We start from the raw sequence: 27244 nt of genomic DNA on the forward strand, positions 1-27244 counted from the left end.
TGGCAGAATAGAAAAACTATGGAGTGCTATTACAGCCACAACCAGTACCTGGCTCAATGTCTTTCACATAGCAGGTATATAATAAATGTTAGTGAAAATGAATTGAATTACTCTCTCAGCCTAGAGTACAAGCCTTACCCATCAGGTAATTCTCTTCTATATAATTCCAATAGGTCTATCTCAAGAACAGACAAGACAAAACTTTGTGTTCATTCAGCAAGTATTTGTTAAATGCCCTTTAAATTTGAGGTATGAACTCTAGGAGACTTCAGAATGTTTTTGTTGTGGCCATATTTTACATTGTTAAATTGAATTTTAATGTAACAAATTTAATGAGATCTTCTGTTCTATACATCTTTTATTCTTTTCTTGACTGTAAAAATGTGCCCTACTATAGAAATATAATACAGTGAAAGCCTATTTTTTCCTTTTTCATACCTTCTTCAAGGATTTGAAGAGTGTGTGTGTATTTGTATGTATGACATTTTTATTTATAAAAATTTTGTAGATGGTAGGGCAGGCTCATTCATCGGTATTTCCTTTACAACATTTTTATGAGCATAAGCTATGATATGAGGGCCATGATATTTTTTTTTTTGGATAGGCAGTGGGGTTAAGTGATTTGCCCAGGGTCATACAGCTAAATTTTTTGCAAGCATTCTGAATCCATACCTTTCAGGTATCTTGAATCATTCTCAACTATAAAAAAATCAGTTGATTAAATATACACAATGCTATTTTATAAGTTCTCCTACAATTAGATGTCTTCTGTGCATTTACTGGAGTTGTGGAAGATTTCTTGAAAGACAGTGAGATATGTACAGACAAATAGTTTGCCAACATAGTTTGCCATTGTCATGGAGGTTATTCTGTGCACAGTCCAAATGTAAGGTCCTCCAGGTGTTCTTTGTGGATTATAATTGTTCTGATTGCAGTAGACTTTGGAACATTGTGGAGACTCTTCAGCAAAATCTGTAAGTATCCAAGAGTTTGACTGAACTCTCCACAACAAGTGGGTGAAAAGTACCCATCAGCTGTATGCATAACTCAGGAGGCTATTTTGTCAGTCCTTTGTTTAAGGAGAGAGAGTTCAGACTGAAGTAAGTCCATAATTAGACAGGTTGAAGACAGCAAATTGAATTGCCTTTGTGGAAATACCACAGTTCTTTTAGCAGCCCCAAACTTCTCCTTAAATCAGAAGCCTACCTTTTTTTTCTCCCTAAACAAAAAGAGAGAGGATTGTACAAGTGCTGGACTCAGCCACAACAAATTGGTAAGTCCAGCATGTCAAGAATGTCCGTGGGACATAACTAAGTGAACTGACGTTGGGTAGGTAGATACTGCATTAAAAGATGAAATGTGTTGTGTTAAGGAGGATTCAAATAGTGGTAAGAGTCCTATATCAGATGGTAGAGTTAAGTGTTCTGGATCAAATGGGAGAATTGGGAGAGCTTGTACAATCTGGATGATAAGACATTAGAAGGTTTCGACCAGGTGTGACCAGGGGTCTGGTATTCTACATCTCTGCACCTGGGGCCTTTATGGTCAGGACCACCTAGGTGGTGTAGTGGTTAGAGTACTGAATAAGAAGATCTGGATTCAAATACTCCCCATCATACTTATTAGTAGCTGTATTGTTACCCTGGGAATGTCACTCTTATCTCTCTTTAGCCATAATAGTTTTCTCATTATAAAAGTGGATAATAATAGTACTTGCCTTGTAAGGACCAAATGATGTAACAGAGTAATTTGGAAACATTAAAGCACTTTACAAATGTTGACTATTATTACCTCCTCCTCATCTTTCTCTTGTGCTTTTAACCTGTGCTTTTGTTTCTTACTTCATCTTGCTCTCATGGTAAAGTGGAATTTGAAAATCTGGTTCTAAGACCAATAGCAAGGCCCATCTTTTTCTTTTTCTTTTTTGGTGAAGCAGTTGGGGTTAAGTGACTTGCCCAGGGTCACACAGCTAGTGAGTATCATGTGTCTGAGCCCAGATTTGAACTCAGGTCCTCCTGACTCCAGGGCTGGTGCTCTATCTACTCCGCCACCTAGCTGCCCCGGGCCCATCTTTTTTTATGGTTAGTATTCATGCACTGATACTGTGTGACTGAATTATGACATATCCCATTCTCTGACAAATTAAAGTTGAAGGTGACCCAAAGGGCAATGGAGAGGGACACAGTAACCAGGAGTGTATTGCAGTGAATTACTATACAGGAGTAGTAGCATAAAGGATTCCAGTAGAGCAGTTGGTTAACAGAAAAGAGGTAGGCCATTCATCTAGCAAGAATGAAGAGTAACCATTGGGTTTCATTGGTATCTAAGCAGTATCAAGAAATCTAGAAGGTGGATCCCAACATATTGGGCAGACCCCTTTGAAGAGATTAAGGAATACAGTGAACAAGAGTTGCACAGGATGAGAAGATGTGGGTGGGTTGTAATCTTTATCATCAGAGGGGAGTACGTACTTTGAGCTTACAGGTTAATGAAGTAAATGAAATTTTGCTAAGCATTTGAGATATGAAGTTGAAATAAAACTCTGCCTTTTAGAAATTTGTACTCTAATATACAAAAAACCCCATGCTTTTTGCAGAATGTGATAAGTGCAGAAGTCCAGACATGAAGAATTTGAGGAGGAAGAAATAACTTTGAAATAAAATGCTCAAGAGAGGCTTCATAGAAAGCTTATGATATGAGTTGGGCCTTAAAGAAAATAGAGCTTTTTAATTGGAACTTAGGACCAAAAGAGCCTGAATATTCCAGTAGTATACAGCAGCATGAACAAATAGTAGAGGTAGAGGAGGGCAGGATGATAATAAAGGACAGTGAGTAGTCCAGTTTGCCAGAAAGTGAGGCTCAAATTGTGGCTGACTGTGAATACTAGGATAAAGCTATTTAAACTTTTATTTCATGAATTATGGCTGACCACTGAAGGTTTTTAAATAGAGGAGTGCCATCATGAATACAGCATATTAGTAAGATTTTGTGGGTAGCATTTTGAAGGATGAATTAGAGCATGAAAAGACTGGAAGCAGAGAATTAGGCTGTTAAAAATAATCTAACCAGGAGTTGATGAGGGCTTGAAATAGGGTAGTTTTAGTGGCAGTAGAAGGGTGAGCCATTGTTCCCTTTTCCATAATATATATGAGAGAGTTTGTGAAGATAGTGTTATTAGGAATTGACAGCTGATTGGATGTGATGGATGGGGATGAGGAAAGAGTCAAAGAAAACAGGTTTCAAGCTTGATAGACCATTGATGTAGTAGAGTACTATGTTCAAATCCTGGCTGTATTACCTGTGTGGCTTTGGAGAAGTCACTTTATTATTAGTGTTGGTTTTTTGGCCTTCAGTTTTCTCTAATGTAGAATGAATAGATGACTTCTGTTGTCCCTCCCCTCCTGCTGTAAATCTGTGAATCAGTGATATGATGACAGCAGAAGAGACGTTAGAGGAGGATGAATAGACTTTCAGGTGAAGATAGGGATGGAGAGGTTCAGTTTTGGGCATAATGAGTTTGAGGTCCTTATGGGTTATCCAGATAGGACATCCATTAGTTTGAATTATAAGACTGAGACTAGAGAGAGATTAGATGATTTTAGAGGTCATCTGCATAAGATAACTGAAGTCATGAGGATGAATGATATCATTAAGGGAGGAAAAGATCCAAGGCTAAAATGTTAGGAGAATATCCATGTTTAGAGCTTTGGGGAAAGATAAGGCACCAGCCTGACTGACAACAGTAAAGAATTAGAGAGCTTTGTTGCAGACAAGTATTTGTTGTTATTCTTTGTTTCAAATGGTCTTTGTTCCAAATGAAAAACAAAATCTAAACAGTACAGTAGACAAAGTTGTATTCTGGGAGGCTGATACACAGGTAGAGCGGAATTATTGCTCTAGTTGTCACAAGCTGTCCCAAGATAAAACTGCCTTTTGATGACCGGGACGAATTGAGAGAAATCGTAACGGACAGATACGGGGCAAATATATTCTTTAAAATATACAATTGAATAAAATGTAAGTAGAACTTTTCTACTTTCTAATGGACAGTTGGTATTGTTTCCTCTTTTAGGGTTGCTGTTCTTCCAGTGCCATCAGATACAGTGTCTGAGAGTAGCAGTGTTATGTTACTTGAAAAGGTACATTTTAAAACAATTTTGACTTAAACACAATATTTTCATAAAATCTTCAGTTTTGCACGGAACTTCAGTGGTCATCTAGGCCAACCTCTACCCAAATATGAATCTGCTCTACAGTATTCTAGACAAGCTGGTTATCCAGCCTCTGCTTGAATGCTTTTTGGTAATGGAGAACTCTCATTACTTCACAAAGCAGCCCATTCAATTTTATGACTAGATCTTATTGCTAAGAAGTATATTTCCTTATGTTGTCCCAAAGACGAATCTAATTCCTCTTCAGTTATTTTGAAGACTATCACGTCTTACTGAAGCACCCTTTTTGTTTAAGCTGCACACTCTCAGTTCCTTCAACTGATCCTTGTATGGGACATCCTAGTTATCCTCTTGGGCATGTTTTATCAGTGACCCTTTTAAAATGCAGTACCCAGAACTGGGCATAATATTCTACTTGTCAGACCAGCTAGTCAGTCAATAAGCATTCATTAAGTTCTTATTATGTATCAGGCACTGGTGCATTGTACATCTTTGTTGTGGACATTAAACCTGTCTTACACAGATTAATCAGTAAACATTTATTAAGTGCCCACTATGTACATTACCTCTTTTGGCTAGAACGTTATATTACTGAATCCTTTTAAGTATATAATTTACCAGGCCTGACTGTTTTCTACACATCCCTCTCTCATCTTGGACTTTTCTGTTTTTTTGTTTTTTTTTTTCAATCCAGGTTTCAGCTAAACCATTATATCCTACTGAGATATTTTTGGGTGCTTTCTGTCATTCTTCATATCGGTCTTTTTAGCTTGGTCTTATCCTCATATTTGATCAGTTTGCCATGTATACATTCATCCAAGTCATTGATGAAAGTGTGGAATTGGTCTTTGAACAAAGCTCAGATTCCATTAGATACTTTGCACTGATCAAACCCCTTGTATCCATCAGTTAGTGTTAATGAGTTATAAACCCTCCTAGTAATGCTGCCATCCAACTTAAATGTCCATATAGTTCATAAGAATATCATGAGTGACTTTTTTTTTGCTTTTTGCTGAGGCATTTGGGGTTAAGTGACTTGCCCAGGGTCACACACCTAGTGAGTATCATGTGTCTGAGGCTGGATTTGAACTCAGGTTCTTCTTACTCCAGGGCCAGTGCTTTGTCCACTGTGCCACCTAGCTGCCCCAAGATGTAGCACTAGTTAACAAAGCTCAAGAGGCTGTCTGTCATATTCAAAATGTATGGGTAGGAAAATAATATGTCATCTAATTTATTTAAAACCAAAAGCTAATATAGCCTGATAAGTGTCTAGAATAATTAGTCTATGAACACAGTTCTCATTTTTCTCCCCAATTTAAAATGCACGGAATTGCTACACCAGTTAATTTTACTTTACTTACACAGAAACTGACTTTACTTTGTTAATGATGTATGTCTAACGAAAAAACATGAATACTAAACTATTCACCAACACAATTAAGGAGTGGGAGGAGAATGAGTAAAACTCTGAACATGTCATGTTTTGTCTCCTTTAGGATGTGAAGACGAAGACTCTTAGAGATAAAGAGCAGCCAATTTCTAAAAACAAAAAACAGATCAAAATGGATACATCTCAATCACTGTCAGTTCAGAAGAACAGAGAGAATTGTGTACTTTCAACACCAGTGCTTGATCCCTTCAAAAAAGAAGTAGATCATCTGGCAGAGGAGGTGAGGGGAAATCTTTGTTAAATGAGTATTTATTGAATATATATAGTACCATGCTAGGTATTGTTGGCTAATGTAAGTATGATACAGTCTCTTCTCTTGAGTGGCTTATCTGCTCTTTCAAGAAACCTGAGTTATACTTTTTTTTTTATTTTTAGTTTTCAACATTCACTTCCATAAAGATTTTGAGTTCCATATTTTTTTAAAAATTAATTTATTTTGATTTATCAACAGTCACTTCCATATGCTTTTGAGTTTAAAATTTTTCTCCCCCTTCCCCCCCAAGATGGCGCACAATCTGATGTAGGCTGTACATATACATTCCTATTAAACATATTTTCACATTAGTGATGTTGTAAGTAAGAATTAGAACCAATAGGAGGAACCACCAGAAAGAGGAAAAAAACTTAACAGAAGAAAAAAAATAGTATGCTTCGATTTGCATTCAAACTCCATAGTTCTTTCTTTGGATGTGGATAGCATTTTCCATCATGAGGCCTTTGGAGAGATGTCTTGGATTCTTGTATTGCTGGGAAGGGTTATGTTTATCAATATTAGTTACTGCAAAAACGTGGCTGTTATCGTGTACAACGTTCTCTTGGTTCTTCTCATTTCACTCAGCATCAGACATACGTCTTTCCAGGTTTTTCTGAAGTCAGCCTGTTCATCATTTCTTATAGCACAATAGTATTCCATTACATTCATATACCACAACTTGTTCAGCCGTTCCCCAGTTGATGGGCATCCTCTCAATTTCCAATTCTTTGCCACTACAAAAAGAGCTGCTATAAATATTTTTGTACATGTGGGTCCTTTTTCCCATTTGTGTCATCTCTTTGGGATACAGACCAAGAAGTGGTATTGTTGGGTCAAAGGGTATGCATAATTTTATAGCTGTTTGGGCATAGTTCCAAATTACTCTCCAGAATGGTTGGATTAGTTCACAACTCCACCAACAATGCATTAGTGTTCCAGTTTTCCCATATCTTCTCCAACATTTATCATTTTCTTGTTTTGTCATCTTGGCCAATCTGATAGGTGTGATGTGGTACCTCAGAGTTGTTTTGATTTGTATTTCTCTATTCAATAGTCATTTAGAGCATTTTTTCATGACTATAAATAGCTTTAATTTTGTCCTCTGAAAACTGCCTGCTCATGTCCTTTGACCATTTCTGATTTATACTCTTAAACTTTTAAAATGATAGTATCATTTAGTGATTTTCAAACGTGGTATAAAGAAATACAGTAGGAATTCAGAGGATGAAAGATCGTGTAGATTAGAGTGCTTGGGATGGGTGTCAGAAGTAGCACTTATCTGGCCTTAAAGGATAGGTAAGATTTGAAGAGTCAGAATTGGACTTACTAATGTCTGGCAGGGTAGTAGAGAAAATACTGTACTTACGGAGTCAGGATCTGTGTTTGAAGCCCAGTATGACCTACTTATACTGCCTTTGTGGCTTTGGGTAAATCACTTAACTTTACTGGGTTTGAATTTCCTCTTAAAAAAAAAGAATGTCATGATGCTTTTTAATTTTTATACCACAGTTTTTCTCACTTTCTACTCCTGTTTCAGAACTCTGCCTTGTAACAAATAAAAAGTTAATCAAAACCGGTTAATACAGAGACTAAAATGTGACAGCATATGCAAAATTTCACACTTGGAATCTACCACCTTTCTATAGAGATGAGAAAAATGTTTCATAAACACATCAGTAGCCTGAAGCCAAGATTGGTCATTGTAGTTAATCTGATTTCTGATGTCTTTTAGTGGTGTTGATGTTTTTTACGTTATTTTAGTTAATATGGGTTGGGAGAAGGACCCCCTTGGATTAAAGTTAAGTTAGTTTTATGCAGTAGATAGGCATCCAAGCAGAAGTTTTCATTAGGTAGCTAACAATGAGAGAAGGGCATTGAATAGATTTCTAGGCCTAGAATCAGGAAGATCTGAGTTCAGATGTGGTCTCAGACACTTACTAGCTGTATGACCCTGGTCAAGTTGCTTAACCTCTTGTTGCCCTTAGTTTCCTCAACTCTAATTATGTGAAGTAAAATTTAATTTGGTATAGATTTGAAATGTTGGTCATTAGTATTACCTAAGAAACAAAAACGATTGAGAATATTTGCTCTTAATTTCTCTCCTTTATTTTCTTTAATTTCAGTCACACCCAAAGGATCTTTTTTTTTTAATTAAGTCTTACTTTTGGTCATTATATTTACTCTCCCAGAGTTATAAGGATCGAATGAGAGGTAGTATTTGTTGGAAGTGCTTAGAAGCTATGTGCCTGGCACATAGTAGGTGTTATATAAATGTTTATTCCTTTACCCCTATGAATAAAGAGAATAGCCAGTGAAGGAGATGGACAATTCACTTTAACCTTTATTGAACACCTACATTGTTTACATTTTTTTCCTTTAATGAGTTCTCTAATCATGGCTAGAAAAGAATGAAATCCAAAAGTCAGATTAATTTAAAAAAAAATCCAGGGTGTGACTGAAATGACAAGAAATAGAGGGAGAGGAAGTAATGAAGAAATCAAGAGCAAATATTCTCAACTGGTTTTTTTTAGATATACTTAATTAAATCTTATTTCATGTACTGGAAAATTCACCAGATATATTTTTATTTCCATGCAGGTCATTTACTTATGTCGATGATCCTTTAGTAAGCAGAATTATTGCCTGAGAGAATAAAGATACATGCAACCTGAGGCCTTCTTGATGAGCCTTCATCTGTACTCAGTTGCACAGTATTGATGGGGTATTTATTCAGATTGCTATTGCTGAGGCCTCACCAGTATATTTCCTTATACCAGCCTAAGCCACTTAAGAATTCGGTGCAAAAGGCACGTAATGAAACAGAATAGCAAGATAATTACATGAAATTGAATCAGGTATTTAACATTCTCAGCACTCATTCTCAAATTTTCTGGCCCCCCAACCCCACCCCTCCCACCCCCCCAGGGTGTCTCCAGGGAAGACTAGCTTCTCTGATTAATTGCTCAGATACTTTTACAGTGGGATAGGGACAGGTCCATTCACTTGTTGAAAGGTGCTAGAGAAAGTCATCTGTGAGAGTCTTGGAAGCATTGATTGCTTTCTTGGCAGAACAAGTAGAACACACTGCACAGGTCCCAGCAGTGGCAGTGTAGGTTTTGATGATCCCTGCTGGTTCTACAGGATAGATTGTGTTGACCTCTTCTTTCATTGCTCGATGCTTCTGGTGACTACACTAGCCCTTGGGAACACCTATTTTATTCTAGGCATTGTGCTAGGAGTTAATTTAAAATAGGAGCTAATATTCATTTAGGTGGGAGATAAACCTGTGCACATGGGTAGTATATGTGCCAAGTGTAAAAAGTAATTTCAGGAGGGAGAAAATGCTAATAAAGGAGGCTGGTCCCTGAACTGTGCTTTGATGGATTCTGTGATGAAGATGAGGAATGTGATACCCATCTGAGGATATTACTTCACAATTGAAAAAATTGGGTCTATTTGTCACCAGCTCCCTCTTTTCCCTACTACTACATGTCAAATCACCTCTGTATCATTCCCCACTCACCTTTGCTTCAATCATGAAGGAAGTTATGGCTTTTCTTGTAAACACTATCCTCTTCGTCCTTGATCTCATTCCCACATCTCCCCCATGAGTTTGCCTTTTCAGTTGTCCCTTCCCTGTCCCTAATTATCAATCATTTATTCACTAGTTCCTTCTCTAGTGGATAGAACTGTTCCATCCTTAAAAAAAAAAACAAAAACAAACCTTCACGTGATCATACCATCTCCTCCAGTGAACATTCTCAAGTAGGAAAAGACGAATGTACATAAAATGGGAACTTTCAGTTCTGCTTGCTTTACTCTCCATCGTTTCATGAGTCTTCCTAGATTTCTTTGAAGCTTACCTCTTTCCATATTTCTTATAGTACGATAATATTCTGTTACGTGAACATACCATTATTTATTTAGTCATTCAACAGTTGATTTTGTATCTAGTTCTTTGTTACAACAAAAAGTGCTGCTACAAATATGTTTTATGTTTGTCCTTTCCTTCTGTCTGACATATTTGGGGTATGTATATCTAGTAGGGAAGTTGTAGGTATAAAGATTAGCAAAATTTAGTGACTTTTTGGGTATAGAAACCAAATGGCTTTCCAGAATGATTGGGTCAGTTCACAGCTCTGTCAGCAATGTACTTGTCTTTTGCAGTCTTTACAGCCATTTTTTTTTTTATTGTCATCTTGGGCACCACCAGTCTTCCAGTGATCTAGGCTTATAACCTCAGAGTCAACTTTATCTCTTTTTCCCTCAATCCCTCATATTCAATCATTTTTGACATTTTGCTGATTTTACCTACACAACACATTTATTCGCTGCATTTGTACTACCCAGGTTCAGGTCATTGTTACTTCTTGCCCAGACTATTGCAGTAGCCTCCTAATTGATCTCCTTGTAGCCAGTCTTTACTGTCTCCAATCATTTTCCAAATAGATTTTCTTAAAGCATAGGTCTAACCATAGTAGTCACCTGCTTCAAGAAGCTCTGATGGGTACTCTCCTTTAGTTTAAAATACTAACTTCTCTTTTTAGTGTTTAAAGATTATTCTGCCTTTTGCCTACCTTTCCAAGTTTATATGCATTATTCTTTTTCACACACACCCTTCAGTCAAATTGGCCTACTTGCTGTTCCTTATTCAGGACATTCCATTTGCCATAGCTACCTTTCTTCCAGCTGTTCATGGGTCATTCTTGTAGCTATGACTCCATTTTTACCTCCACCTCATGAAATTCTTGGCTTCCTTCAAGACTTAGCTTGGGTGCTTCCTTCTATAGGAAGCTTATTCTGATTTCTTCTCCTGTCTTTACCTCCATTGTCCTCCACAGTCAGTTTGTTTCTACTTTGTAAATATATTGCTTCTCTCCCCTTTCCTATAATGGAATGTAAGTTTCTTGATGGCAGGGATTTTTTGTTTTGTTTTTGTTTTGTCTTTGCATCTTTAGTACCTAACAGTGCCTGGTGTGTAGTAGGCAGTTAATAAATTCTTGTTATTTTGTGTTTATAATAGACTTAAAAGCTGGAAAAAGACTTTTGGGTCATCACATGTGCAAAGATATATGGAGGATGGGACACAAGTAGGGTGAAATAATGTAGCTTCGTGGAAGCCAGAATTAGAGAAAGGAGGAGTTGGGAGGTGGTCAGTAGTATCACATGCTACCGAGAGGTCTGGAAAAATTATAACAGAGAAAAATTCCTTGGATTTGAAATTGTGGTCATAACCTTGGAAAGAACAGTTTTAGCAGAGTGGCAAGGATATAAACTATAGTTTAGATTGTTAAAAAGAGAATGGATATTAAATAAATTTAGGTAGCAAAGAGAGATTACTCACTTAAGAATTTTGGCAACGAAAAGAGAAAACAGAATGAAAGATAGAGCATAATTTTTTTTAAATAGGAAAGATTTGTGCAGATTTGAAGCAGATGGTACTAATTCATTTGGAAGGAAGTTAGAATGTACAGAAGAGGGAAAGGAAACTCCTGGAAACCAAGGTCTTTTGGGATTTGGGGGAGAGGATGGGAGCTAGGACTTCATTGAAGGCCTTGGAGTAAAGAAAGGGGACACCTCTTTTTGTGAGAGTGCAGGAAAGGAGAATGGCAAGTGCAGAGAGTGCTTATTTTCAGAAAAAGGAATTATGAAAATAAGAGAAGGAATAAATTGAACAGAACTTCTGCTACATGGAAGGTGGTCAAAGGTTCTGTGATCTTCTGTTATCCTCATTTTATTTGTTGCTGTGTTGAAATATGTACTGGGGCTGGTCTTGCCATACCTGCTGGACACCTTTTCTTAAGGGCTTCTAGGGGGAATATGCCTTCCTAGTTAGATTTCTGTGACTTAGAACTATTTTTCTCTTGCATAAATCTCATCTAAGGCTTTACCTACTCTTTCTTTCCTAAACTTAACCCTTTGCCTTCTTTTGATTCAAAGACTCATAGATGTTTTGTTTCCTATTTTCTAGCACATTTGACATTTTAGTTAATATGAAATAATTACCTATCATCTTTTTTTTGTTTCTTAAAATACATCCCTATGCCCCATATTTTTTTCTGCCTTTAGTAATAAAATTTCTCATGTGTTGTATATGGTATTGATAATCATTCTGTTTATTAGGAGGGGGTGTATGCCTGTACCTGACAGATTATCAGTGAAATTTTTTCCAAATAGCTATTTGTGTATAAAAGATTTTTATAATTGATAGAAACCTCACCACCTATTCCATTGTTCTCTTAGGGCTGAGCCTATATGGTAACTTTCCTGGGATTATTTAATTTTTGTTTTTGCGTTTCTGGTGCCTTCCTGCTTTAGTAGTTTTTATCGTGTGTTAGTTCCCTTTACCAATGAAATCACAGGTCCAAGCACTATTATCCTTTATTCCTAGTGCTTAGCACAGTGTCTGAGGCTTAATTAGTGTTTAATAAATGCTTATTGATTGACTCCTATTCTCTGCGGAATGGATCCTATTCTTCTAGTATAGGAGAAGAGATTTTTTTTCCCACCTCACTTGCATTCTATTGATTGGGGAGTGCTTAGATGTGATTGTGTGCTCCCATATGCATTGTTCCATAATTATTCTTAAAGGAGCTGTCTGAGGTATAATATTGGGCGTTCTTGACATCTTGCTAATCTCACACATGACAAGTCAATTAGGTTTAATGTTTTTACTTTTTTTTTTCTAGGTTGCCAAAGCTGTTGTAGCAGATTCACCACAGCTTTGTAAAGAAAGAGACAAAGAATTAGGTGACTTAATCAACTGTCTATTTTCTAACCCATTTTTGACAAAGAAGCAGATTCCACGAACGCCAGAAGATTTGAGTAAGCTCAATTTATGCTTCTGATCTGTTGTTTTATTTCATAGACGTTAGTTTTTAAGACTTTTAAGACTTGCTTAGTATGACAAACATAATATAAACACTATAACTATTTCTGGTTAGAGTGAAATTGCAGCGGACTGTCTTCTAAGGCCTACTGAATACACTGCCTCCAAACAACATGTTGATTTTAGCATACATATACTTAGTATGGTGAAATAAGTACTCCGATGTTTTTGTTAGCTTGGATATGTCTCCATATCTATGACTCCATAGCCCTTTATTTCTTTCTGTCAATAATAAATTTCTAAGCTGTATAATAGCTCATTTTAGTCTGAGCCTAGAAAGAGCCATAGAATAAGAGTCAGGAGGGACATTAGAAATGATTTTAATCCAGTATTCCTCCCAGTTCAGGAATCACCTCCACAAAATCACTGACAATATGGCACATACTTCAGTTATTAGATATTAATCAGAAGTGTCTAAGGGCCAGGTATGTCCTTGCCCATTCTTATTCTCTGATTAAATTGGAGTTTGTTGGGGCAGGGTGGCAAGTTCAGCAGTTCTGTGATTTATTTGGATTTTTTCTTTTAGCACTATATTCTAATTTTTATTTATTTTTTAAAATTTTTTTTTCCATATGCTTTTGAGTTGAAAATTTTTCTCCCTTTTTCTCCCCCCCACCCTCCCCAGGACGGCACACAGTCTGACATAGGCTTTACATTTACATACCCATTAAACATATTTTCACATTAGTGAAGTTGTAAGTAAAAATTAAAACCAATAGGAAGAACCATCATAAAGGTTAGCACTATATTCTAAAACAGCACCATCTATTTTGTGTTGAATCAAAGTTTGCATTGCTAAAACTAAAATTTTTATATATATATATAATATATATATATACACATATATATAATATATATGTATGTATAATCTGTATCCATCTGTCTATCTATATCTACCTACCTACCTATCTATATAAATTGAGAGAGACAGAGAGAAATAATTCCATTTTGTATTTGTTTTTATCAGCTCCTGAAATTAGAAACTCCCAAAGAGATTTTCAAGATGAAGTTGATCGAGATATAGAGGTGGTTCAAATGGATGCTGTGTCCAGTGACCAAACACATTCAAGCATAAACAATTTTCTCTCGGGATCAGCTTTTAGTAAATCTTTTTTGCCTGACGAAAGAGGTTCCCCGAAACTTGGACCTCAAGAGAGCATAGGAACTAGTCACCTTGACCCACCAGCAAGCAAATGTGCAAAAGTTTCAAATAAAAGAACCTGGGAACAGAACTCAGAATGTGCAGTTTTACAAGTAGACCTTGAAGAAAGTAGCCATACAGGGTCAAGTTTATCTGCTACAGAGAACAAGACAAGTGGAATAGATGGTAAAGAAGAACAAGTTAATAAAAAACTGGACTTCTCATCTGCGTCTTGTAAAGAACAGTCTTGGGTGCATACAACTTTATTGTGGAATTCTGAGATCCTAAATGAAATTAATTCTAATAGAGAGGCTGTCCACTTTGATATATTGCACGAAACCCTTCCAGAGGTAGCGGATAACTTGAGTTTTAATAGCTCCTATAGCCCAGAGTCCAGTGATGAAACAGGGCAGAAAAATTCAATGGATAATGATATCTTAATAGAAGAATCAATGAGAAAAAAATTGACTACTGAAGAAAGAAACTTGAGTTTTGAGGCTATTTGCAGTAGATTTGAAGCTCTTAAAAAGTCTATGTCTGAGAAAAAAAAAGAGTCTTCTCACTTTTCTCCTGAAACATTTATAAAAGATGATTCAAAATTGGGCTGTACTTCAAATAACATGGAAACAGATGACATGTTTAATTCTCTGGGAGATTTTCCTGCTGTCTACATAGACAACATAAAACCATCTTCACGAATATCTTTTGGTGAAAGAAAATCTCTTTCACCACTCATTAAATTTTCTCCAGAGGAACAGAGACGAAGGTCCACCAAGCCAAATAATATTGGAGAATTTTTACCTTATTTAAAGGGTAAGATTTTAATTAGCCTGCTGTTTTTATTAAAATAAGTGTAAACAGTGGTAAACCCTACTAACTACTCCTTTCTCTGATTACTGTATTCAGTTTGACAGATGACTCACCTCAAGAGCATATTTCCCTGGAGTATATTAGGAAGTTCTAAATAAATGAGACTAAAAGCTATATATTCAAATTTCAAAGAAACTCTGTGTCCAGGAAGAAAGATGAGAGTTTTGTAGATCAAGCATTTAGCAAGTAGTTTTCAGAAATCATTATTCTGTATCAGATTACATTTGAACATTAGATATTGATGGCCACTTTCATGTTTACAGGGACTATTAGCTCATGTCTTCCAACTATCCCTTCACCTCCTGCTGTTTCCTGTAAAGCAAGGCTGAGAGAGAATGAGCATTTTGTTGTAAAAAATAATTTCCTCTCAGTATTGTTAAAAATGTAGGAAAAAAAGATTGAACTTGAAATTTTATTAGGTTACCTGATTTTCTTTAGGCCTCAGACGTCAGTGTTTATTTTTATGACTGTTTTAGAGCCACTGGATTTTCTGCTCCAGAAGAGCTAGTTCTTCATTAGTATATGGAAGCAATTATTTCATGTATAGGATAATTTGGAGCTTTGTTGTGGTTAGAAGGAAGGCAGAGGAGAGGGAAGGTACATGAGTAGAAAAGGGCACAGGACTTGGGAGTCACAAGGCCCTTCACATTGCAATTCTCATTATATTAGCTATGTAACTTTTGGCAAATCACTTTATCTCCAAAACTTTGTAGAATCACTTTAAAATGGGCAGAGTGCATTGTAAACCTTAAAAACGATATGTAAATGTGAGTTGCTAATGTTTAGAATATCATTTCCTAGTGGAGTGCAGTCATGTGACACTGACTTGGTTGCTGTTATTTATGGGAAGAAGGGAGGAAATGAATGAGTTGGGTAAAATTTGAGTTGTAGGATTGTCACATCATTCAGTTAAAAAGTATTAAAAAGCTTATGTGCCGTAGAGTGAGCTAGGTGCTGGGGATACAAAAACAAGGACTTAGTGGGTGTGTTGATGCCTGCTTGTGGTCTCAGCTACTATGGAAGCTGAAGCTTGAGATCAGGAATTTTGAGCTACAGTGGGCTAAATGGATCTGATGTCTGCGCTAAGTCTGGCAGTTGTAAGGCAAGTTCCTGGCGAGGTGAGGGAAGTGGCATCAGGTTTCTTAGGGTGAAAAGGTAAGCAGGTTAGTTTCTGTGCCTCTCAAGAATGGGACAAGACTGTGATTGGCCCAAAACCTAGTCTTTACGTGTGTATGTATATAATTAAAAAACAATGAAAATAATACTGAAGTTCAGGTAGTGGACTTCATGGTAGCAGACTTCAGGTAGTAGACTTAATGAAAGAGACAAGTATGTATATTACTGTCTACAGAATAACAACAACAAAGATAAAGGGGAGGGCACTAGTAGTTGGGGGAATCAGGAAGGACTTCACGTAGAAGATAGTGCTTGAGCTTTTCTTGAAGAAAGAGTAGGATTCTAGGAGGTGGAAGTGATTTTCAGGCACAGATGGCTCATGCAAGGAGATAGAATGTCATGTGTGAGGAACAGGGAAGGCATGTTTGATTGGATCATTGAAGGAGGTGGAACATAATGAGGTTGGAAAGATAAGTTGGGGTCTGTTTGTATGTTTTGTTTGTCTGTTTTTAAAGAGGAACAATGACATCACAAGGGTGATGCTTTGACTTGCTTGTGAACTGGATTTAAGTGAGGCAGAGCTGTGCAAAGTTATCAGTCTCATTCTGTCCTCTAGAATCATGAAGTCCAGTAGCAAGACAAAAATTAAGATGATTGATGGTGGTCCAGGGATACAATGGGTGACTTTGGACTTTCTAAATTAGGTCTTTCCCAGGTCTCAGGTTGTCTGAGGCAACATTGGATAATTAATTAATTTAGGGTTAGTACTGTCTGCCCTTGGGAAAAGTGTTGCAGTAGGAAAGAGTTAACATACATTTATTGGTAGGCAAATATTTTTAGAAGTGGAAGCACAATTTTATCATGTGGATTCTAAATGTTGCTATTACTTGGAATGTGATTTTTGTTTTGTATTGACTTTGTAATGTTTACTTTTATTTATTTTCACAGAAGAAGAAAACTTGGATAAAAGGCTCAAATCCTCATCTAATTTAAAGGCTGAAGAAGATGGAGCAGTTGCACAATTAATTGAATTATGATGGATTTAAATTGAAGATTCATTATAGAATAAAAAACTGATTTGTAATCTAAATATTTTTGGGAAGCCTTACTCTTGCAGATAGGAAAAAAAAACACTCTGGGTAACAGCACCCCAATCTTTTAGGGCAAGAGACATATACAGTATCCAGTTAGTGAAGTCTTTAGTCTTTTTGAATGAAAAAATGTGTAGCTTTTTACCCATTTGTAAAAAATGGAAGTTAAAAACAAAATACAGAATGCACAGAATGTTAGACCTTGAAAAGACTTTAGAGGTCATTTAGTTCAGTCTCATTTTATAGATAAGGAAATTGAGGCCCAGAGGGGTGAAGTGATTTGTTCCAGGTTACCAGAAGACATTTTGATACCATCAATGATCAATTTGTAATGAATGAGCTTTCCAAAGTTAAGTAACCTGTTGGCATAGATAGTAGCTTGATTGACTTTAAAGGATAAATAGCATAAGAAGGCCACTTAGAAATACTGTACTTTTATCCTAAGGAAATAGCACTTGTGTTAGCCTTCAGTGTTACTTAAGAATATATTAAAATCACTAACAAAAATATTTGAAAATAGTAGATGACTTAGAGCATGATTGGAGAAAAAGTAAGAACCAGATAGTGGTAAGCCTTAAATTTGCTTTCCCAAAGCGGTAATGGCAGCTTACAGAGATGAAGTTAGGTGGAATGAAGAATGAGCATATGAAAAAAGGTAGGGAAGAGGATATCCAAATGAGAAAATGACAGAATAACAGAAGGAAAATGATGAGAAGAGATAATAGGAAAGACGACCAAGAACTAGAAATCTACTCAGTGGGTTTAACTGGGTAATGGACTTATTTGGTCTAATTTAGACTGGGATTATTTATTTTTGTAGTTTTGTATTTCAGCATAAAAATGTAAATAAATTGAATAATATTCACTGTTCCTCTGGTTGGTTGCATTTATACCATGAAAGTTCCCCAGACATGAAATGGAAGTTAGTATTCACAAAAAATTGGAAAATGTAGACATAGAATATTGTGTTAGAAAGATCTGAAAAGACAAAATATGTAGTATTTGGAGTTAGTATTTTAGTTACTTTGAGCCCTTTTCACTTTAGTAAAAATTGTGCATATTTAGCCAGAATAATCATTTTGTATCGAGTACATGGTGATGCCATTGTTAACTCAGGTTGGGTTTACAGTATCCCATTATTTTAATGGATAGTATAGTTTTTCAGTATAAATTCATAATTAAGTTAAACTTAATGCACAAAATAAATTGAGGAGAGGTAGAGTTTATAAATTAAGTAGTAGGGTGTTTATAACTCCAGAAAGGCTTGGGAATTATAGTTATTGTGTCAAAAACTATCCTAAGGAGACATAATGCACTCAACATTGTTTTTCTACTGATTATATGGCAATTGTGATTAAACTGAATTAACACTTAAATGTAAGCTGTAGCCACATTGCCAAGGAAAACAAATCTTACCAGCTTTCTTACTGGCTGCAGGAACTTGGTAAAAACTGGAAAATGAGGAAGTGTGTTTACTTAGATGGAGGGAAGGAGTATTGTATGTATGTAATATCTGGCTTAAACCCAACAGCCATTTAAACATCTACTGTGCTCAGTGAGAAATACATGACATGGTGGATAGAATTGGCCTTAGAGTGAGGAAAACCTGGGTTTAAGTTCTGCCTCTGGCACACACAAGCTGTGTAAACATGGGCAGGTCACAATCTCATGTTCTAGGCAAGTCTCTCAAGACTAGAAGCTGCAGTGCTATTGCTGAGTGGTGATTTGCATCATTGGAAGGAGTTTCCACACCAGGAATTACCTATGAAATCAAATTTGGACTTTAAAAAAAAAGGTGTTGAAGATTGAAAGTTTAGATGTGATAATTTCTACCCTCATAAAGCTAACAAATGTAGTAGAAGACACAGTATTACTTAACATTGGTGAACTCTGAGGTCCAAGCAAGAAAGTTGTTATTGACCTCATGGGAAGGTTTTATGCAAGAGGGATGTGTGGGATTCACTGTTGGAAGAGACACAGAAGAGTTTGCTGAATCCAAGGTGATGTGCATAGCAGTACACATCTGAAGTAGCCCCAGTGTCCAGTAACTTTCTTACTGGTAGGAGAGATGAGTACAGAATAGACTTAACATAAAAAGTAGACCAGGTGCAAATGATGTGAGAAGTAGAGATCGCAGTTGAGGAAATCAGGAAAAGCTTCATAGGGAAACAGGCTTAAAAAGCTGGGAATTCTTTCAGGTGCTTGAGTAGGGGTGTGGTACAGCCACGAATTCCAAGTGTGGGGATGGTACATGTTAGGAAGAAAGGTGGGAGTAAGTTTGGTTAGAACTGTGTTCTGTGTACAGGACAAACAGGTCGGAGTGTTTGAAAGGACTTGAATGTTAGACAGTGGACTATGGAATTTATTATTTTGCAGTGGATGTACACATCCACAGATTGTGCATAACCACAGATCTAATCCACTTGATGTTTATAGTGATTGAATTGGTGATTGAATTGGTATAGGGAATTCCCTGGTACAGTCTAACAGCTCTTCTCTGTAAGCTTACTGAAGTAAGAGTTCTAGAGGGTAGTTATTTGACCAGTTGCACAGCCAGTATGTGACATAGGCAAGACTTGAACCCTTGTCTTCTTGGCTTGGATGCTGCATCCCCTATTCTGTATTACTTGTATTTTGATAAGTTAATTTAGTTCATCATAGAAGTTAATTTAGTTAATTTAGCTTATTATGGAAGATTGTATAGAAACTTGTTAATAGCTACCATTTAGATATGACAACCCTGTTCTTGAAAAGTTTCTTCATTCTTTTTATTTAAAAAAAATTGTTTTTATAGCACCAACATTTTCCATTATAAACCCTTTCCTGGACCCGACCTACCAATTTAAGCAGAAGTTGGGGAATGCTGCTATTTCTTCTCTCTTTTCTACTTTCTGTGCCCTCACTAAATGTGGTCCACCTTACATGTGGGTGCTGTGTCTATAGGAATAGAATTTTTGGTGGCTTGTATTTTATAAGATATTTTGGGGCTTGGGGCCTAGATTTTTTATTTTTATTTCTATTTTATTATTTTCTTTTTCAAAAAGCTAGGACAATTTACTTTTTGTCCTATGCAGTTTTCATTTATGATATCTTGAAACATAGCTCTGGAAAAAGACTTTTAAAAAAGCCCATTGTCTTGGGGCAGCTAGGTTGCACAGTGGATAGAGCACCGGTCCTGGAGTCAGGAGGATCTGAGTTCAGATATGGTCTCGGACACATAATACTCACTTTGGGCAAGTCACTTAACCCCAATTGCCTCACTACTAAAAAAAAAAATGCCCGTTCTTCAAATGGAGCTACTTGAAGATTTTAAACCCAAATCACTCTGGTTTTCATTGAGTGGCCAGTGAAGCCCTGAACCCAAGCCTTTGTGGCTCATTTGTTTTTTCAGTTTTAATGTCTACTTAGAATGAGTATAAATAGCAATTGTTCTTTTTTCTGTCCAGAAATTCTAAGTGTTTTCCCCTAAATTGATAGTTTTGTGATGGTAAATTTGGCCATCTTTTATCTCAATTCTTACCTAGCCCTTAGTCACTGAATGGGCATTGCTTCAGACTAACAGGCCTGGGAAAGACCTAATTTAGAAAGGTCAAGGTTTTACTTCCCTTCCAACTCCGAGGTTTATAATCCTATCATATTTGTATCACCTTTTAGCCTTTTCCCTCAATTCAATAGCAATAGTTTGTTTAACCTATTAATTTGCATAAATATAATTTAAGGTGTGGGGGCCTGGTGATGCTTGTATTAAGAAAATGGATTGCTCATATAGACTACAGAACTCAAAAAGATCGATGGCTTTAAAAATATATACATATCTTGTTAAATATTTCCCACTTATATGTAAGAATGTATTAGCATTCATTTAAAAAATGATTTTTTTTTGAGTTCCAAATTCCCTCCATCCTGTCCCCCTCTGCTCCTTGAGAAGGCAATCAATTTGATACTGATTATACATGGAAAGTATGCAAAACATTTCCATATTAATTGCTGGCTTTTTTTTTTTTGGCTCACCTAATTTCACTCCTCTTTCCTCCCATTCCAAAGGTCTACGTTTTCTTGTTTTTCAGTTTTCTTCTAGAGTCCTCCTAAACTTAAAGGTACAGAGGTTCAGTAGAATTGGCTGTCCTTGAACTTAGGGAACCGTAGCTGGTAACACAGATACGGGGGGGGGGTCGCGCGCGAATCCGTGACGTCACAAGGGCCCGCGCTGGGATCACAAAAGCTTACAGGAGTCCACCCATGAACATGGGGACGTCACAGTAGGCCCTGCGTGGGACGTCACGGGAAAACCCCGCGAGCGTGCTTTGGGAAAACAGGCACGTGCAGGAGCGCCGGGCGCATCTCGGCGGCTTGGGGCGGTGCTGAGAGGCAGCGGTGGGCTTGTGTGGGTAGGCACCGGCGTCCTACGACAAAAAGCGAAGCGGCAATAAGGATCAAGAAGCCTGGGTTGAGCCATCCGGCCTCTGTTTATAGAGAAAAGTCTACCTGATTGACGAAAACCCGACAAAGAACTGCAAATAAAAAGTTTTTTTTTGTTGTTGAAAATATTAAGGGACGAAAAGCCCCTCAAAAATTTTGAGGTTGGTTGTGAGTGAAACAAGCCCTCCTGGGGCTCCTAAAAAGGTTGGAAGCGAAGAAGTGCGGGGTATGCACTACCTAGCCAGCAGCATCCATAGCATCAGCAGCTAAAGATGCCTCAGCCCGTGAAAAAATGCATTTGCGACCTGTGCTCTTGCGGGTAAGGTTCCGCGCAGCCGCGCCCGCCCAGGGGCGGGTTTGGAAGGGCGGTGGGGTGGAGGGACGCTGCTTTTGGGAACTAGCTAGCTGGGAAGCAAGGAATTGGATGGAGGAGGCCGCCTGCTATGGCCAACCTTGAGACCCAGCTTGCCGGGAGTTTTAGCCTGAGAAATGTTTACAATAGCAAAGACAAAGCAAAAGAGCCTCCAGAGCAGTCCGATGAATTCAGCGCTGATGTCTGTGGAAGCATTTTATCCAACACTATCATAGAGATTGAGAATCACATAGTCCAATCCCATCATTGTCAGTGACTCGCCTAAACTAGGTAGGATCGAGGATTGGAACCCAAGGCCCCGACCTCTGAAGTCTAGGGCTCTTCCCACCACACCCACTCAAGTTTCCTGATTTGGAAATGGACATAGGGATGGTGGTGATGGGGAAGGCCCTCTAATTCAGAAGTGATTTTGTGGGGGAATTTTATACTTCGTGCTATTTAAAATTTACTTCTCATGAATGTTTTAGGAGAAGGATGGGTTCATTTATGATTCTGAGTCTGCTTGGTGCCATCATTACCACTTTCAGTATTTAGTGAGAGCTAAAGTTCTGAAGGTTTCTAAGGTAAGGCTAATGTTTTGTCATTTTAATGCTTTTTCTAAATTCTCATGAAATACCTTCCTAACTTCTATGCACTAGCACTCTGATTCATAATCACATAAGAAAACAGCATAATGGAGACAAGCCCTTGGGAAAAATGTTTTCCTGTGTCCTAGAGTCTTGCCAGAATAACACCTACCTTCTTGACAGACTGGGCAGGCAGAGGATTGGTTTATTTATGTGCATACCAGTATAATATGTTAGCAACTGGGAAAAACTCTTGTTACTGGAATGGTCACAATGATAGGGATACTTTTACTATCTATGTTTCTAAACGGACACAAAGTAGAAACAATTGCTGTAAGAAGTGATAAAAATTAGTAGAAATTTGCAAATTTAGCTTTCAACATGTCCCATCTGGAAAGATTCTTGCTATGACCCTTCGAACCCTACTTTTGATTAATAATCAAATCTATGATGAAAGAATAATGTGCCTGTATTGTTTTAAACTGAATGAAGTTACTTGCCCAAGGTCGACCATACATACAGATAGGAAGTAGCAACATTAGGGCTTGAGCTCAGGACTTCTAACTTTCACTGTAACATATTGCCTCCATTATGTCGTGGAGCATGTAACTCCCTTCCCCTTTTATTCCCACTGCTCTTTTCAGATCCTTATCCCTTCTGGCTTGGATTTTGTTAAGAGCCTCCTAACTGGTCTTTTTGCCTTCATTTCACCTCCAATCCATCCTTCTATTGCTGCCTGAGGAATATTCCTAAAGTACTACATTATGTCACTTTTATTCAAAAACCTCCTGGGTATCCCCATTCCCTATTGAATAAATTATAAACTCTTGCATTCAGGAATCTAGCATTCCCAACATCCTGTTTCTAGCTAATCAGCTGTCTGACTCTACTTCATGCTTTCTTCGAGATGCTTACTAAATATTTATTGAATTAAAGAATGAAAGAAATGTATCTCCATCATTCTTGCTATAATTTGGCACCAACCTGCTAGCAACTGAAGTGGGACAGCTGTGACCCAGAGTTAGCAATGCTTCTATTCTTCAGCATTATGCTAATAATTCTCACTTGTATACTACTTTAAGGAAAAGCAAATTGAATATATTAGAGGTTAGCTGTTTCATGTACTCTTTTTTTCTGTTCTAGTTAAGTGGTACAGTGGATAGAGTGCCAGGTCTGAAATCAGAAACACCTGAGTTCAAATCTGGCCTCAGACACTTGCAAGCTGTGTGACTCTGGGGAACTCTGTTTGCGTCAGTTTCCTCCCTTGCAAAATGAGGATAATAATAGCATCTACCTACCAGGTTGTTGTGAGGATCAAATGAGATAATAATTGTAAAATGCTTACTATAGTGCCTGGCATATAGTAAGCACTATGTAAATATTAGATATTTTTATCATCATTATTTTGTTTATGTAAATGGCCATTTTAGTGTTTGCTAAGTTCAGAATAGAAATATATGTATTTGTCATATGTATTACCATAAAGTTTTCAAGACACTTTTCTCAACAATCTTGTGAAGTAGGTTATGCTACACCAGTTAAGTATTAATGCCCCCAATTAATGGATGAGGAAACTGAGGCTCTTTATTGTTATCATCTGATATATTTACTGTAAACACTTTCCCTCCAACATATTTTTTTTTCATTTTAGAGATAATGCATTTGGGTTATGTGCATTTAAATTTTTTTTATATAATCAAACTCATTGATTTCATTGCTAACGATCTCTTCTGTTTGTTTAAGAACAATCTCTTTTCTCTCCATAGCTGTCTGCCTCTTGGCAGATGACCTCTCTTTGTACTTACAGAGAAAACTGAGGTCATCAGATGTGAACTTCCCCATCTTTTTTCTTTTCTATCTGCTTCTACATAGTCCATTTCTCCTCCTACTCTTAATTTTTTTTTCCATCTCAGAGGTAAACAAATCTCTCTTGATTCTTAGCCATCTTCCAATACCCTTGACACCTCACACCACTTACCTGGGGCTTGCTTCTTCGATTATACCGTATTTGCCAAAAATGACAAAAGGCAATCCGTTTCTCAAGACATTTATATTCTAATAGAGAAAGACAACACATATGGAAAGTGAGTTTTTGTCTCAAGAGAGTCACAGGAATCATGAGTGCCATCATACAACAGTCTATTGTCATGCCATTTTCAGAAGCAGTGTTGATTGTCTAGAGCAAGAGGAGATGGGGCATGTGTGTGCATGGCAAAATATCTGAAAGTATCTGAGGTGGATGGATATGAATTAGATATATATATTCCTTTGGATGGGTTTGCATTCACTAACCAATCAAGCATAGTTCCAGGGCAGAGTTCCAGGCTGGGTGGAATAACTTATTCAGGGAGGGAGGGAAGGCATAGTATCTGCTGTGAAAGTGGCTTTTCCAAGTGAAGAATGGGACTGAATCAGTGAATGAGAATTTCTTGCTCTTCAGGGTGGTGAAATGATAGAATGAACTCTGAAGATAACTTATAGATCATTATCAGAGACCTTAGGTATGCTGGTGTAATTTAAACATTGATTAGTTTCAAGCCAGGGAGCCTTTGACAGCTAGGATTCTGTAATTTTAAAAAAAAATCTTTCTTTCTTTTCTTTTGCAATTGGGGTTAAGTGACTTGCCCAGAGTCACACAGCTAGTAAGTATTAAGTGTCTGAGGCTGGATTTGAACAGGTTCTCTTGACTCCAGGGCTGGTATTTTCTCCATTGTGCCACCTAGCTGTCCACTAGGATTCTGTAATTTTGAGGTCTTAAGCCTGAGAGAACATTGGGTGGGATAGTAGTTGGCAAAGGTTATAGCTTAAATGACAGGTAAGTGTGAAGAAGGGAACAAAAGAAGAACTGGAAGAAGAACTCTGGTCTCTTGAGTCTGAAGTACTGGGTTTTAGACATGTTTGGCCTGGGTTCTAGATCTGTCACTCAGCATCTGAGAAAGGCTCATCCATTTTCTGGGTGTCATTTTCTTCTGTAAAATGAGATGTTTAGGAGAAATGATCTCTGAGGTCTCTTAAGCTCTGTCATTTTATTATTCTAAACTTCTTCAGGGATTACTGAGTTGGCAAAAAATGACTATGTAAGATAGGATGAAATCACTTAGTATGTGAGATGCTAGGACTGTACTGTTTTTCATCTTTGTGTCCAACTTAACCACAGTGATTAAGCACATGGGAAGCACCTAATACATTTTTGTTGTTGAATTTAATAAAATTCAATGCCAGACCTGGAGTAAAGTGTCAAAAAATATGGGATGGAGAGAGAGAGAGAGAGAGAGAGAGAGAGAGAGAGAGAGAGAGAGAGAGAGAGAGAGAGAGAGATTCAAACAAAAACTTTGCTTCATTTTGGCCAGAAGATGGCAGCATGCTACTGATGATTTGCCTTGTGCTACAGGTTGTCAGAAGAGTAAGGCTCATGTCACAGAACAAAACCCTGCAGTTAAATGGTTCCCTGTCATGTTATTTCTCACATCTTAGCTTTGCTAGGCAAGTGAAAGGAGTCATTTGTTATCTCTTTCATGCTAAGTAGAGCTCAATAAGTGGGGCATTTTGTGGAGTAAATCACAAAATACCAATGATTCTAAAGAATCTAATAAATCACAAAGGTTTCCAAACTTTTTGTAATTGAGTTTTTTCAGTTGTGTCTGACTCTTCTGGACCCTGCTTGGGGTTTTCTTGGTAAAGACACTGGAGTGGTTTGCCATTTCCTTCTCCATCTTATTTTACAGATGAGGAAACTGAGACAAACAGGTTTAAGTGACTTGCCCAATGTCACACAGCCAGGAAGAGGTCTTCCTGACTCCAGCTCCAACACTCAATGTCAAATGATGATATAAAGCACCATTATCACAAGAGTTAGAATGACACATTTTACAGCATTTTTTGATTACATTGCATTTTTGTAGTCATTATTTCATGGAAGCATCATGATGTAGTCGGTGTAAATACTCAGGAAACTGAGGCTTACTTACCTTTAGGTAAGTGAATTAATTGCTCAGGGTCATAGAGATTAAAGGCACCTAGGTGGTATAGTACCTGTAGTCAGGAAGATCCGAGTTCACATTTGGTCTCAGATGCTTACTACTTCTGTGACCACTTGGGTAAGTCACTTAACCCTCTTTTCTTCAGTTTCCTCATCAGTAAAATGAGTTGGAGAAGGAAATGGGAAACCACTCAAGTATCTTTGCCAAGAAAACCCCAAATGGGGTCATGTAGAGTTAGACACAACTGAAATGACTGAAACAACAACAACATGTAAGTTAATGGCTAATTTTGGACTTGCTCCCCAGCAAGGTCTTATGACTCCAACTCTTTTTTTTTTCCTATAAGTCAAAATACACTGAAGTTGGCCGTTATTACTTACTTGTCCACTTTTTTTTTAACGCTATCTAGTATATGTGAGTTTTAAGTCCTGTATAAGATTGTTCTTTCCTAGCTGAAAATCTACATTTACATTGTATTCATAATGGTACTGTTACTAATACTAATCAGTCAGTCAGTAAACATATTAAACATATCTACTATGTGTCAGACTCTTTACTAAGAACTGGATATAAAAAGACAAAAGTGAAGCATCCTGGTGGTTCTAGGAGCTTCCATTCTATTAGGGGGAGACTCCATGAACCCATATAAGCATATACAAATTAAATACAAGATAGTTTAGGGCACTAGTAGTTGTAGGGATCAGGAAAGGCTTCATGAAGAGAATGTGCTTGAGAGCTTGCAGTAAGTAATGGATTCCACAAGGTGTCATTGAGGAGAGGGTGCATTCCTGGCATAGGAATGACCAATGCAAAAATGTGGAGATAAGAGATGGAATTCTCTGTGTGAGGAATAGCAAGAAGGCTCATGTGGCTGTACCTAAGGCTACAGGAAGTTGGGGAATGTGAGGCTGGAAAAAGATAGCT

General features: G+C 37.3%; 2 protein-coding genes and 1 non-coding gene across 3 annotated transcripts in view; all 3 read left to right on the forward strand.

The window, feature by feature from the left end:
• HAUS6 (HAUS augmin like complex subunit 6) overlaps positions 1-17852 on the forward strand; it is a 41885-nt gene extending 24033 nt beyond the window's left edge. Inside the window, exons 13-17 of the mRNA XM_021002205.2 lie at positions 4073-4139; positions 5669-5842; positions 12565-12700; positions 13732-14718; positions 16840-17852. Of these exons, the coding sequence (XP_020857864.1) occupies positions 4073-4139; positions 5669-5842; positions 12565-12700; positions 13732-14718; positions 16840-16928 (1453 nt within the window). The 3' untranslated portion in view covers positions 16929-17852. The remainder of the gene's footprint in view (positions 1-4072; positions 4140-5668; positions 5843-12564; positions 12701-13731; positions 14719-16839) is intronic.
• On the forward strand, positions 3860-3990 carry LOC144457316 (small Cajal body-specific RNA 8). The gene has a single exon (XR_013486628.1).
• Positions 17853-21223: 3371 nt separating the features above from the next.
• SAXO1 (stabilizer of axonemal microtubules 1) overlaps positions 21224-27244 on the forward strand; it is a 112576-nt gene continuing 106555 nt past the window's right edge. Inside the window, exon 1 of the mRNA XM_021002203.2 lies at positions 21224-21720. Within this exon, the coding sequence (XP_020857862.1) occupies positions 21674-21720 (47 nt within the window). The 5' untranslated portion in view covers positions 21224-21673. The remainder of the gene's footprint in view (positions 21721-27244) is intronic.

Source organism: Phascolarctos cinereus, unplaced genomic scaffold (genome assembly GCF_003287225.1).
Source record: "Phascolarctos cinereus isolate Bilbo 61053 unplaced genomic scaffold, phaCin_HiC Scaffold_4;HRSCAF=312, whole genome shotgun sequence".
NCBI lineage: Eukaryota > Metazoa > Chordata > Mammalia > Diprotodontia > Phascolarctidae > Phascolarctos > Phascolarctos cinereus.